General features: G+C 47.8%; 1 protein-coding gene across 1 annotated transcript in view; it reads left to right on the top strand.

The window, feature by feature from the left end:
- The first annotated feature begins 8,473 nt into the window (after positions 1 to 8,473).
- The window catches only part of efnb3b (ephrin-B3b), a 71,808-nt gene continuing 65,039 nt past the window's right edge, over positions 8,474 to 15,242 (top strand). The window contains exon 1 of the mRNA XM_076086977.1: positions 8,474 to 9,047. Within this exon, the coding sequence (XP_075943092.1) occupies positions 8,899 to 9,047 (149 nt within the window). The 5' untranslated portion in view covers positions 8,474 to 8,898. The remainder of the gene's footprint in view (positions 9,048 to 15,242) is intronic.

The raw sequence follows: 15,242 nt of genomic DNA, 5'->3' as shown, positions 1-15,242 counted from the left end.
CAAGGATCGCATTATCTAATGATTCATTAGAGTCCACCTTGCCAACAATGACATTCTAGAGATTGCATTGGACATTGTTATTTCTTAAAACATCCGTCTACACACTTTGTTTGTATAGAAAATGGTATCTGCGCTGCCTTCAGGCCAAGCCTGAGTGCTGTCACGCAGACGACAGCGAAGCCATTATCTTCGTCCCAAGGTGGCTGCAGTGTAGCCTTCCCACTTGTGCAGTTAATGAGCCAATCCACATCAAGTGTTCTGTGTTTCTGTGTTCTCTGCCTCCATTTACGTCGCATCCTGAGTGAGTCTCCATGGCCTCGCATAAGTGCCTTCCATTAGACAGGCGTGCACACACAAACTTAACAGTCCCCGGCGCTCATCGCCAGGAGAGCGCGCGGAATAGTAAGTAATGGGATCTTGATATTAAGAAAGACATTTGAAAACAATTATTCAAATGGCTGTCTGCCTGTTGAATCTCCTAATCCCACAGTGAAGCACTCAAGCAAACACTCAGCGGGCATGACCCCGACAAATTAGCATGGCGGGAAAGAGGAACACCGCTCTGAAGCCGGAGATGCTAAAAATGTCTCGACTGCTCTCTGGTTTGTCACTCTCGCGCCACCTTTGAAAAAGGAAGAGGCTTTTTAGAATACGAAGCAGAGCGAACGGATTTCGCCGCAGCTTTTTAAAGGTTGTCATTCGTGGCATTTTCTCAAAATGTCAAAGGGACGGCTCCTTTATCTCCGAGAGACTTTGAATGTGTTTGGCAGGCGCTTAGCACTCTGACCGGGCTCTGACACGCCGGCGGAGTAGAGATGTTACATCCAGTTTTCTTCAGACTTAATAGGTTGTGTGCTGCATGTACACAGCCAAATGAAGTGTTAATCGTGCAGATCTCAACCTGATCACACTTGTGCTGCTGTGGGACAAGATGTACCATCAATAAATCTTTGATTTATGACACTCCAATAGAGAAACATTGCAGTGCCTTGTCGATCCCATGCGTTCTCTGGCTATAAGTAATGAAGGGGCCCCAGGCTGTTTATATTTATATCACTTACTCATTCGTCCTGGTCATCGGCCTGTTTGTGACACCAAAAGAAGGAAGGACTCTCTTCCAGTGTTGTCTCCTGAGAATCCCAGGCGTCTTCATGATTTTTAGTGCCTAACAGTGATGGAAAGTAACTACTCAAGTATTGCACTTAAATACGCTGTTGAGGTTTTTGTACTTTGCGTTGTATTTGCATTATAAATAATGTACTTTTTACTGCCCTGCATTTGCTAGACTGCTACAGTTACACTTCTCATATTCAGATGTTACAGGGCTTGGTCTATTACTCTTTACTCTATACCTTTTTAACCCAGTAATAAGTAGTGTCAAAACTTCTCCACTCAAAAAAAATACCTGTATTTGATACTTCTTGTAACCAGATCTGGAAGAAAAAAAAAGACTATTTGTGTGGCTTTGTTTGCCAATCACCGCAAGCGATCTTTGATTTAATGCGACGTGAGATTGGCCCACTACCCCAGCAGCTGCAACACATTCAGCCTGTGGTTTGGGGAAGTCGAGCGTGGCGTATTTGACGCGGTTGGCAGTTCAGCTTACCGGGATGCCTCTTAATTGTTTGAAAGTGTGGCTATACACTACACGCCTGTGGTATCTGATTAAAAAAGTATGGTGGTGGTGGCATAGTACGCAACTAGGCCCGTCGATTTTACATGGAAAAACCATGAAATTGGCATTATCTTTAAAAAATGTGATGCACTTTTACAGATCAAACTCTCCAACAGTACAGCTTAGTTCGAATTTTTCATAGCGTAATATTGTCGCCGTGCAAGCGAGACATTTTGTGGAGACATTCGTGGTGCCCAGAGGATGAATCCTTCCAACTGACAATCCTTTTCCTCAGCGCCGCCATGCTGTAGACATTGTTGTGTAATCTTGTTGTCCTTTGCATTTCTCCCAGTGTCAGGCTACATTCCTACCTACAGATCATCAATGACTTTCTCCTGTTAACACTAGTTAGGATAGAAATCCCCAAATAGTGAATGTCTTCATGAGCATGTATCAAAACGCAGCCACATTCTCTGCTCATTAGAGACGGACCAGTCTGAAGTTCAGATGACTTGAGGTTTTTCCTTCCAAAGCCTGATTCTGCAGGGATATTTTTACAAGTCCCAACCGACCCATTTCATCAGCCGCCAAAATAGCCGCATTCCTATGAATACATCCCATTTCCATTCCGAGGGGCGGCGGCGGTGATTGACGCGCCCTTGTTCTCTGGTTTACATTAGATGTGAAAATAATTGGCACCTGTATTCCCGCACACGCTCTGGAGCCGTGGGAGAAGCACAGCACCGTGAGGTTTCATTTCACTCCGGAGTCTGATCCCCTTATTCACTCCAGATGTGGAGGCACGCACGCGGATATCTATCTGAAATAGCTGGGAAGATTAATACAGAGTAAAGACGTGTCGTATCATCATATCCCACTGTTGCTGACAGGTACAAAACGAGTAGCTCTGCATTGATATTTCCCTCACGGATATGTAAGCCCGGAATATCAACTTTAAGATACGCACTCGCATGTGTGCCTCTTACCGTCCCTCTATCCTTCACCTCATCCTCTTCTCATCAGCTCATCCTCTCCCAATCTCCTCTTCCTGCTCTCCACACATACCCTCTGGCGATCCCTGTAGCTAGTTATCATGAGGGTGAGCCTTTTGAAGTACATTAAGCATCCAGTATCCCGGCCGGCCCCTGGCAGATTGGATGTGATCTTGGCGGTTTAGTGGGGTGTGTGATGCCCAGGGAGAGTAATTGCTGGTGTAATTGCACTCTGGGGAAAGGTAGAGCAGTAAGGCCTAAATTCATCCTCCTACCGTGCCCTCAGGCTGCGTGGACAACGCTTGTCCCAGAGCCTGGCCGTTCTTCACCTTTTCCACAGCCGCCCTCCCTCCCTCCCTCATTCCGCTTCCCGCAGCGGTTGAGAAGGTTAGAGGAGGAGCAGCGTCCAGGGGGGGGGGGGGGGAGCAGGTGGATCAGTGGGCCGGGTCAGAGGAGCTTCGCTCGGGGGCCGAGGAGACAGATGGAGGAGGAGATTAGGAGGAGCGAGGAGGCGCCCTGTTGATGAACCGAAAGGGGAGGCAGAGGAGGAGAAAGCCGAAGTCCAAGTGTGGACAGATTTGTGTGCGAGTGTGTTCTTGCATCAAATGGCCTCATGAAGATTGGAAGATGAGAAAAATCCTCCCAGGTCGACACGCTGTGGGTGGCCTGCACTTCATAAGGGGATACTTTTGTGTCAAGATTCAGGGATTAAAGTTATTATTCGTGTTAAAGGTCCAGTGTGTCGGATTTAGTGGCATCTAGCGGTGAGGTTGCACATTGCAACCAACTGAACACCCCTCCCTTTCCGAGTGTGTTTGAGAACTACGGTGGCCTTAGTTAACATAAAAATGCAGAAGGTCCTCTCTTGAGCCAGTGTTTGGTTTGTCCATTATGGGCTTCTGTAGAAACATGGCGGACTTCGTAAAAACGACCCGCTTCCCACGAGGAAGGGCGCATTCCAAGCTAATAAAAACACAATGATTCTGAGGTTTAGGTGATTATACACTAATATAAACATAGTTGGGAAAATATATTCGATTTCTGCTAATAGACTCCCCTAAATCCTCAGCCTGGTCTCCTAAAAATACATTCCCAAACAACAAAACATTATTCATTTTTTTAAAACGCGGTTTTGTGAGAGACAGGGTTTAAGTCCTGAACTGTGGTTTTAGTACAGGTCTTTCAGAACTTGGTTCCACTCCTGGGACCCGAGGTGAATACAGTTGACTCTCATCACTCTTTATGTGTGGCAGGACCGAAGAGCCATGCTGTGTCCCAGTTCCATACGACTCATCATATGCAGCAGTGCTTAGGAGAGCACAAGATGCATCTGAGGGAGATGATCAATTGAACAGGACAGGAGGGGAATTATGCTAATTCAATCTACATTCGACTTGAATGGCTCTAATCTTTGCTCTCTTGTAAAATATTGGATGTTTTTTTTTATCTCTTTAGGGATCTAACAATTATTCATATGAAACAAATGAACGGTTGCAGGCAGACAAGTCTTTTTAAAGAGCGTTGCCAGCGAAGAGGTTGGTGTATAGAATGTACTTTAAATGACCTCATATGAGTCACCATGCCACCAAAACTTATTTTTCTTAGTAGCTGAAGGAAGGTTAAGATAAAGAGATCGATCACTTCCTGTGCGGAGGAGTTCTGGCCTGTGACTATGGAAATGCGTTCAATTGCACCTGACTCGTGCGGTGTGTTACAGCTGCAAGGTGAAGGTAATCATTGTCAGGCTGAGATCTGAGGTTATGGGTAGAATTAGAATGAGATCTCTGTAAATTAGGAGAAGGGCTGGCATTGGGAAAGTCCTCAGAAGTGCGGCTAAAGAATCGCAAACACACATACGCACACAGACTGCGTAAGTGTGCCACCGCAGGTGGGTGCGTGGGCGAGATCAACCGTCAGGTACAAATTGTTTACTGATGCAGAATCAGCGAGTCACTCGGTGCGATCCGTAAGTGTGATCTGCACATCACATGTTGCTCAACCCCCCCCCTCACCTCCACTCATTTAATCCCCTCCCCATCTCTCTGTAAAAGGAAGATACACCGGGGTGGGCGTGTGTGTGTGTGTGTGTTGGCAGCGGATGTGTTTGCTGCAGGTGTGTGTGTATGTGTGTGTGTGTGTGTGTGTGTGTGTGTATGTGGAGGAGGAAGCTCACAGGGACAGACAGATGCTGAAGGATAAAGACGTGCAGCTGAGATCTATCAACTACACCGACCCACATCCTCATGCACGCACACACGCGCGCACACGCACAGTCCTGTACCACCCTCGGTGTGAATTTCACTCCCACCGGGGTGCATGTTTTCCTGTCTTAAGTCTTTGTATTGCCACCACCGTGGGTGTCTGTGTGTGTGTGTGTGCCCGTCCTTCACCTTAACCCTTACCGCGCCGCGCGTACTGTTAACCATGCACTCAGCTGTAATTGCTTATGTTTGCAGAGCTGTACCTGCCGCGTGAAAGTGATGCTTCATTGTGTGTGTGTGTGTGTGTGTGTGTGTGTGTGTGTGTGTGCGCGCGTGCGTATGCGTATATTTATAGTACATAATGTGTGTGTGTGGCGAGGTCTGGCAGCTGGAGCAGACCGTATAGCCGGAGTCACCGGGGAGAGAGAGGATGCGGTTGTGAAGAAGAGTTGAAGGTCGGTGCAGTGAATGAGGTCAGCGTGAGTAAATAAGCCCTAATACACACCGACAGAGCAGCTATGGGTGTGTATGAAGCATGCAAATAGCATCGTCCCGTTCCTTCCCTCCACTCGCGCATCGCCCCATGAAAGTACATTGAGTTATTTATTCAGCGCTATATGGCAGACCGGATGTGGGTGGTATATGGCTCTGCCGTTTTTAAGTCACCAGCCAGTTTCCCCCCACACAGATAGATTCCCCAGACAGAGCAGAAGGTTTGTTTTCCCATGCCAGCTCCACCTCTGAACTGATGTTGTCTCTTAAACCGGTTCGTCTTCCTCCAATTTAGCTCCGTCATCGGCCCTGCCAAGGTCTCCAGAGGTCAGCGCGACGGAGACGGCTCCGTCTCTGCGTTTTTCCTCCTTCTTCTCCTTCTTCTTTCCGACCATCTCTGTGAAAACCTCCCCGCTTGCATTTTGTTTCTAGTTTGGATCTCGCAACCTGCAATTACATTTCTCCTTGAAAGCATGCTTGTAATTTTGCGTTGCAGAGGAAATGCCCGCACTTTTTGTGTTTACTCGCAGATTATCGTTCAGCCTGCAGGCCCGCCTCGAGCTCCTGTAAGATCACTCAGCTCCTCTGCCGAGGGTACCCTTGAGCAAGACACTAAAGCCTTGCCAGCTTCAGGTCTGCCGCTCATGCGGACCTGACTTTTCTATCGTGTTTGCCCCCCCCCCCCTCCATATTCTCTCCTCTATCTCTGTCTCACTGTCTTTTCCTTTCTCTCCTGGCTGTGTGGGAACAGCAGGAGGTGTTCATGGCGCATTGAGTTTTTCCTCGCTATCTTGTTTTTGAAATGAAATATTTTCAATGAAAAGTATTAAAGGTATCCTCTCCTCTTTGTCTCTCTCTGTTTGGTGTCTGGAGCTGTGTTGTGTTGCAGCTACAGTTTGAGGAACTCGTGGATTTCTACAACGAAGCATTGCGGGCAGGATGAATTTCCTATCATGTGCCACTGCTGAGACGGTAGAATTGCAATGTCTGAAAAATTGCACTTTCATATATTTCGGGGACTCTAACATGCAGGTTAAAAAAAAAAGAAGAAAGAATGGTCAAAATCAAAAAAGGCCAAGATATCCAGTTTTTTTAGCAGTTGTCAAACTCCGACGCTGGATCAATGACCTCCTAAATGCCCACTTCACTATGATGTCATCTTCTTTTTTAATTAAGAAAGTTCTAACTGTTTTTACAGGCTGATTAGTATTTAACAAGTATGAACTGTATGCTAAAACTGGCGGAGTGCTCCTTAGGACATTTATAGGTTTATGTCTCAATTAAGCAGAATAGTGCCTGCGTACGCAATATAACACGTTTGTTCTCAGGTGCGGCTGTGGAAAGAGATACAATCATGAAGTGTGGGATTGATAGAGAGTATGTATGATTATTTGGGTTAATGGCAGTGGCCTGGCAGAGTACACCATCACTCAGTGCAGTGGTGTCGTGCACTACTTCCACCACATGGGGGCAGTACAGTCACATTTGAACCACTCCCCATCACATACATGTTCTTGTGCGTGTGTAAAAAGTCTAAAGGTGAACCAGTGTCAGTGTTCTTTCGTCAGTGTACACACATTGGTGTGTGTGTGTGGCCCTAAGTGGGGCCTGTTACCCGGTTCGCGGGGAGGGGAGGGGGGGGGAGACATCCTCCCACACAGAGAGTTATTTTTGTTTAGACTGGTCTGCAGATTTATGAGGTGAGTCCAGTCCACTGATCATGCGTGACATCAATCCTGTCTAGGAAGTATTTTTCGTAGCAACCTTTTCCAAAAACTATGCATGTCACTCTCGTGTTAAATCCTACTTTACTCTTTTTTTAAACATTGTCATATCGTCTATTATGAGCTCATGTTGTACCTTGAGGTATATCTCATATTCAGTAAAGTTTAAATACTCCCATAAGGACTTATAGCGTTCCTGTGACATTTGTATAATATCCTTATACAAGTCCAGGTGGATCTCTTCAATACAATCCTCTTGCAGTGCCACATGTGATGCCCACTACATGCGTTGAGGGCGCTCTTGCACTTCCATCACGGCGTTGAGCAGAGGGGGGCGCACTTTGGTGAGTGTCTAGAGAGGTTTGTGTGTGTGTGTGTGGGGGGGGGGGGGGGGGGGGAGGAGAATACAACACCAGGGAGTCCAGAGGTCCGAGTCGGGGGGGGGGCTGAAACTCAGAGAGGAGGAGCATTGAGGAGGCGCTGAGAGTGACTCGATACCGGCCCCCCCCCCCCCCCCCCCCAAAAAAAAGCCTGGAAGAATTGCGCTCCGTCAGTGCGCCCTGCCTGCCAGTCGGAGGATGGGGATTTTTTTCGCCCCCACTCATCCACGTCCCCTTTCTCCCTCCTCCTCCTCCTCCTCCTCTCAAACAAGCCAGTCGGTCTGTCAATGCGCTGCGAGCATTAGGGCAAGTCAAAGCAGTGGGATTGTGAAGCAGAGAGACGGATGAGATAACGAATGAAGCGCTTTCCTGCGGCCGAGAAGCGAATCCAAATGATGCGCCACATCTGAGAGGCGTCAATTTCCAAACCGGAGGACCGATGATCACAACTCGCATCTCATTCCTTCTTTTTTGTTTTGAAAAAAAAAAATCACTTCACAAGTTTCACGTTGGCCTTTTGCGACACCACCAGAGCGGAGATGCTTTTCTAGCTCTTTGGTTTGTTTCTCCCACTTTGCTTCTGTAGAATTGATTCTTGGACTTGTCATCAATTCGGATCTTGATTTTTTTTTATTTTATTCTTATTCTTTATTTTCAACGAATCCGTTGCTGAAGGATTTGCGGATTTACAGCCCGTGTTGAACCTGTGTGTCCTACAAAGAGGAGAACGAGGACTGCGATGCGCATTGACTAAGCCCACCGAGCATCAACATGTCTTTATGGGGAGGATGGAGCCGCGGACACGAGTGACATCTTTCCCGTTTTAAACGCCTTTTGGCGACTGTCTCCTCCTAACGGACTGACAATATCTCCTCTCAGCGCGGCCTGACATGTTGGAGGGTAGATATTCTTTGGAGAAAAGAAGGTAATGGGAAAGAAATCACACAGAGTCGGCACGGACAACAAGGGAACATTGTTCGGGAAAAGACAATTAGGGCGCACTGAAAGGCAACAGAAATAGCTGTTGGGTGGCGATAAATGTCCGAAAACTCGATTCGGTGGAGTTATATTTGAGCCGAGGAGCAGTGTTTGGGAGAGAGAGAAAAAAATAAAGAGGACTAACGACAAATTGATGGGAAAGTCATGGGATTGGCACTGAAATAGTAGGCTACGACCGCGGACGCGCACAATCCCCGTCGTTTTTTTTTTTGGAAATCCAGACGCGCGGATTGAACAAGTTCCTCCTGCACAGTCCGCTTTGTTTTGGTGCTTCGATCCAGTCCAATTTTGCCGGATTCTCGCATTCCATGAGGTTGTTGTACGCTGCGGGCTTTCACTTCACACTTTGACCGGCTCTACCTATAAACCTGCTCGGCTGCAGTCGCACCTCCATTGTTGTGAGAGATCCCCTCGCTCACAAAGCATCGAATACTCAGAAGAAGCTCGAAAAAAAAACTAAAACAAAAAAAAAATATTTTGCCCATTTTCTTTTAAATGGGGCTGCATGGGCTGGGCGAAAGGGTTGAAATGGCGTGTCGAAGATGTGGGGATGGATTGGGGATCCTGCTGATATTCTTACTGGATTTACTGGCGACGACGGCCAGCAATATGGAGCCCATCTACTGGAATTCCCTGAACGAGAGGTAAGAGCACTTGTCACCGGCAGACCTTCTTTTTTTTTTTTTTTTTTTAACTCATCGAGTAATCGCTTTAATTGTGCGTTTTCAAACTTGTGCGCAGAAGAGGAGATTTGGGCAACGTTTGTAATGAACGTAAGTAACTCTTTAAGTGTCCGGCAGCGATGCAACGCGGCAGGCAAAGTTCGATAAGGTCGGCGGTTCGCTACTGTTTTGCCAAATTCATTGCACTTTTTTTTTTTTTTCTCCCCGCAAAAAAAAAAATCACACAATTCTGTTAGTTGTTTTTGTTTGCAATCTATCAGCACGGGTTCAATGGGAACACATGTAGTTGGATAAATGGATACACCTTGAGCTGCTCTGTTTCACAGCTGCCATTCATTTGTCACACTGGCGTTGATTACAGTGGCAGATCCAGCTGTAGCTCTTCTGTAAAAGATAGAAACAGTGTGTGCGTGTGTGTGTGTGTGGTGCTCTAATCGCTGCTGCTGGGTGACCTTGATTTAAAAGTCCAGGCCCCGGCCCCGCAGGCCTCTCAAACACCCACTCGGCCCTCGCTCATTTGCATCTTTTTCTCTGTCCCAGGGAGTAGGTGTCGGGCATTAGCTGAGGAAATGTCATTTTAAAAACACCTCTCGGCCTGTCCGGGGCCTTAACGACCGACACCACTTTTCTCACACCTCTGCTAATTTCCCAGTGTCTGAATAGACGCCCGGTGGCGGCGAGGAGGAGGGGGGAGGGGGGGGCTGAAGGATAACAAGGCAGCCTCTATGTGTGGAGTTTTTTATAAGACACCAGCCTTCAATTCTGGAGCTTTGACATGTTTTATTTCTCATCTTAATAAATAAATACATGAGGTCCACCAAACTATCAGCCTCAAGGCGACACTGTCACTGCTCCCATTTCTTCAACGTTTGCACATGACTCACTTCATAATGCAAAACAAACAACAAGAAGCTACACAAGCAAATTCAGACTCACTGATGCGTGCTGTATAGCAGCCTACCAAGCCTTGCCATTCTCAGCGCACACCCATGCCAGGAGCTCTTTTTATATATTTTAAAGAGTGTAACAGGTTTTAACGCGCCGGAGGCCACGGCCTGCCCAGTTTCTCCACAGATGTGACTGTGCGTGGGCCCCCCTGCTGTGGAGCCAGGCATGAAGCCCTTAATGAGGGCTTTTTGTCAGCAGTGGGTGGATTCACCCAACAGGGAGTAGAGTTGGACACGCGAGGGTGGTTCTCAGTGAGAAGCCAACAGCTCGGGCTTTTGAGGCCTCACAGGTGATTCCACGCTATTGTCTCCTAATGGAGTTTGGTGTCGGGTGGGTGTCGGGGCTCAGTGAACGGGGCCTGGCTGGCAATTAGAGGGGTGGTGGCTCTCCACGGCAGACTCCGTAGTTATTCCCACAGATTTGCTCACTCATATATCCAAAATACAAAGCCTATTGTATACTATGGAGCTTATTCGTGAGGCTTACTATTCATAGTTAATCAGCTTAGTCATTCCTCCAGTTAATTTTCTTGGCCCCCTTTTTTTTTTTAAACACACTTCCATGTTCTTGTTTCTCCTCGGTCCCTGTGTGAAGAAAGCAGTACGCTACTTTGGTTTCATCTGCCTGGGGGCAAAATAGGTTTTGGCCCTGGGCTGAAATATGTTGAGAGCCCAATGTTTGTCCAAATAGTGAGCGTCTTCCAAGGACAAAGTCCTGAGCCCGCACACATGTGGTTTGTACTTCTGAAATGAGGCGCAAAGCAATGCGGGAGCAGCAGTCTGTATCAATCAGGTGCAGGAGTGTGTGTGGTTCGCGTCTCGTATGTGTAGCAAATGGACTGTCACGTTGTTAACCTCTCGACCTCTGCTGGTTGCTCTGCTTTGAAGTTCAGACCGTCCACCTGCAGCCTCCCTCCACCTCTCCTCCCATCTTCCCTTTCCGCTTCTGCGAGCAATTTCCTGCTCCCTCTCTTCCTCGCCCTCCTCCCAGCCTTTCACCCTCGTTCTTGTTATTTTTTCCTCCTCTCGTGATGCTTCTATTCCAACGGCTTCTCTCCCCCCCTCCCTTTTTTTTTTTTTTTTTCTTCTCCTCTTGTCACTTTCCGTCTGTCTCTATCTCGCTCCGTCACTCCACCCACCCCCCGGTGCAGTGACCAGACGTAGCAAATTGGAAACATGTGTCACATCCAGCCACTAATTATAGCGCTACAGCAGCCACTGACGGACCTGAAGATGTGTTAGGAGTGACAGAGGTGAAGAGGAGAAGGAGGCACCCACGGGCGGAGGACGCGCTTGCCTCGGACTCATACTGCCCGAATAACTATACTTGAATACATAATAATCGAAACGTATCAGGTTGACGTAAGTTGCGGTAAAATAATAGTATCGAAATGCTCACGGCCATCAAGTGCTGCATCCACCCTTTTATTGACCGCTCCATCCGTTGAAATTACCACGGCCTGCCAGAAAAGAAAAGAGACAGTGGTGTGCAGGGAGGCATATAAGCAGAGCCAGGTGCCGGGAGGTGAATGAGAAACAGAGGGAGCGGTAGAGAGAGAGCAGAGGCAGTCCTAACCCTAAGTAAATCAATACCAGTTAAGTCTCAAGTGCCAATACAGGTTCTGCTTGAGGAAGAGAGAACTGAACCAGAAGGATCACCTTGGGAAGGAAGAGCCCCCCCCCCTCCCCAGAGACATACATTATCCTTATCTCAGCATCTCCTATTATCGGCCTTACACGGCCGCCCTAATGAAAGATCGAATCTTACATCACTGCACACACACACACACACACACACCCAGGGATCAAAGAGGTCACACTAGTGGTGGACACACACACAGAAAATGAATGGAAGTAGAAGTGCATCTTTGTCTTTGTCTTTGGCCGCTCCTCTGATCACAGCATAAGGAGTTTTGTAGCTTTTGGCCCTTTCAGCGAGTTTGATTCCAGTGTCTGTTGTGATTCAGCCCTCCCAGTGCTCCCAGCTCCTCTCCTCCTCCTTTCCCTCTCCATACTTCAGTAGAAAGACTGTAGATTATTGTAAACGGCTGCCGAGGGTGGGCCGTCTCCTCGCTCGGCGCTCGCGGTGACTTGTAATACAACTATTCCCCCTAAGATCCACATTAATATTTAATCCCCCCCCCCCTCCCCCCTTTCCCGTTTCTCAATAATTCATTAATCGCCGGCTAATTGGCGCCGGATAAAAGACTAGCTAACTGGGCTAAGTGTTTCAACTAAAAAAAAAAAAAAAAAAAATCTGTAGAAAAGGCTCCTTAAGAAGGAAAAAAATCACTGGAAATCGTCTTGGCTGGGGCATTGTGTGACTGAGAGTGGAATAAGTGTTAGTGGGTCAAACAGGGTGTCGTATCAAAGGAGCCGCATTCCACACGTGTATTGATTGTTTGTATGTTTGGAACTCGACACCCCCCCCCCCCCCCCCCCCCAAGTAAACTCCACCCGCAGGTTTCCCCGTCATGAATAATGCATGCCTGCACCGAGGCTTTTCTGGGCTGTGTGGATAAGTAAGCAGGAGCTTGGTAAGCCTACACGCATCCTTAGGCGAAATGATTAGAGAATATCCACTCGGTAGTTTTTATTTTATTTCAAGAGCGAGGGAGTGTAAAAACAAGAGAAGGAATGTAGTGGAGAGGAGAGAAGGAGAGAATATGAACCACATTGCTGGAGCTGCCCTGTTAAAGCGAGCCGGCAGCAGCTCCCTCACTCCCTTTCTCTTCCGATCTCCCCTTCTCCCTCGGTGAAAAAGAGGAGTGTGTGTAAGTTTACGAGCTGCGAGCAACAGGAGCTGTGAAAAGAGGTTTCGGCTGATGTGGCAGAATGGAAAGGCCATGGGGGGGGGGGGGGAAGGAGAAAAGGGAGCCAATCTGGCCAGAGGCTGGAATCCTTTTCTTTCTTTCTCTCTTTCATTCTTTGGGCATTGCAGGCAGATGGACACTCAGGTATGCAGACGGACTGTGAAAAATCTGTGAACAGACTGTTCTATTGCATGTTCTCGACAGATGCCTGCACACACACACACACACACGCGCACATAAAAGAGACTCAAGGGGCTCGACCTCCCCTCCCACCTATGTCGGACACATGTGTAAAGAGTGTGTGGTCCTGATGTATCTCCTTTGTCGCAGTAAACACACGCATTTAGAGGAGGGCAGATGTGCTCACACACACACGCACACGCACACAGGAGAGGTGAGGGAAATTGGCAGGCGTCACGGACTGTTCCACACGGAATTCATTCATTATTTTATCACTCGATTATAACTTTATTTGGCAGGGGCAGCGCACATTCATCAACATCATAACAGCTATAAAGCGCTGTTGTAAATATGCTGGGGTTAGCTAAAGAACTAATTTACTTCCCCCAGTCCCTGGGGCTTTAGAAGTGACTTTGGGATTTTGGTAATTGTTAAAAGTGCTGATGATTAGGATGAAGGAGATTAAAAGCGTGTGGGCGGGCTGAGCTAGTTCAGAATGTTGGAACACATGCAGAAACAAGCGGCAACTTATTTCCTCTGGAAGCGCGCGTGTGCACACGCACGGATCACAATGGCTGCGGTGGCAACAGTTATCCAGGCCTATAGGTCTGAGGGGGTCACATGTGTCCCAGCATCACTGGGCAGATTGCCCAGGGTGGCTGAACCCAGAGCCCCTCAGCAAAGCCAGATAGCACACACACACACACACACACACACACACACACACTGGCCTCTCATTAGCTTGCTTCACAGCACACCCTGCCTAAGCAGGATCATCCAATCCTCCTGGCAGCATTTGGACTAGGCCAGGTCAATCCTTCTCCCCCCGGGTGACACAGAGAAGCGGACTGGTGGGACGAGGAGCCATAATGAAAGTGTGTGTGGACTTCATAGGCCAGACGGGAGTGCAATGTCGGGGCAGCCTCTGTCACACTGCTCATCGCCTCCTCTATCCGTTCTTTTTCCTCCCCTCCTCGCGCCTCCGTTTTTGTTGAGGCTCAGTATCACGAGACTCCCCGCTCCGCTGCTGCCCCGCACGTCTCCACCACATTAGGCCGGGCTGGTTTCTCAGCAGCTATATCTCGGCTTCGGCATCATTCCAGCTAAACAGGATGGCAGCAGGAAGGAGTTGACGCTCTTGTCATTTCATTTGTGTGTGTGTGTGGATTCTGGTTTGTGACAGAGGATGTGCTGGTATGTGTGTATTTGTGCCATGAATACTAAATGGTGTGTTAGGCTCTCCAGGCTCGAAGCCCTTTTTATTTATGCCATGTGCAAAAAGTCTCTTTATTTTGTCTGCAATTGAGCCAAAACCTTTTCATTTTAATACGTTTTCCCCCCCCCCCCCAACCTGTTTCCAATAAAAATCAGATTGTTTCAAGTATTTTCCACGATTAAGTTGAAAATGTCTCAATCCCAGTGCAGCAACCTGTATTATCCTCACTGCTTTCAAGATGCAAGCGCTGTGGAAAATTCTAGAAAGACGTTGATTTCCTACTGGAAACCAGATAAGATGGGTTTTTTTCTCTCCTTTTGAAGAAAATAAGGATTTTAAGACTCTTATAAAGTCCATTTCCCACTGGATAAAAGCCACTAACACCCACTAACAACTGGCTTTTGCCTTCACTCTGAAAAGTTACAGTCGGCCAATTCATTCCCTGGACAAATGACTGAAGTAGTCACAGGTATTTATCAGCTCCAGCACCAATTGCCTATTTTTAGCCCCCCCCCCGCGCATGCTAACACAACCTGTAAAATGCAAAACAAAAGACGAATGTTTCGTCCTCAGCAGCCGGAGTTCATTCCAGTTTCAGCCGTCGCTTTCATCAGCATCAAAACTCCATCACTCTCATCCCGTCGTCTTGCCAGTGGACGTCAACGCGCCACTTTGACTGGACGCCGGCCCAAAATGGTTTTGCAGCTGAATGCTAGAGAGAGAAAGAGAGAGAGAGTCGACACAAGAGAGACAAATGAGGGAGTTTGCTGTTGGACAGCTGTGCCTCGTCACAGCTGAAGTTTTGGCAAACATCTTTGGCAAGTATGAGCAAGGGGGCAGAAATGGAAGTGGTGGGCGTCATCGGGGTCGAGATGAAGGAAAGAGGAGAGCAGGGTCGGAGAAGGGAATGGAGAGCATGAAAGACGGCGAGGGAAGGCTTGGCTATTTAGAGAGAGATGGATGGTTTGACAGCGGTAGTGGCTGATGTGACGCAGCCCAG

Source organism: Anarhichas minor, unplaced genomic scaffold, assembly GCF_050575085.1.
Source record: "Anarhichas minor isolate MPS153535 unplaced genomic scaffold, ASM5057508v1 ptg000009l, whole genome shotgun sequence".
NCBI lineage: Eukaryota > Metazoa > Chordata > Actinopteri > Perciformes > Anarhichadidae > Anarhichas > Anarhichas minor.
The sequence above is the reverse complement of the archived record's forward strand: the minus strand, read 5'-3'. Positions and strand labels throughout refer to the sequence as shown.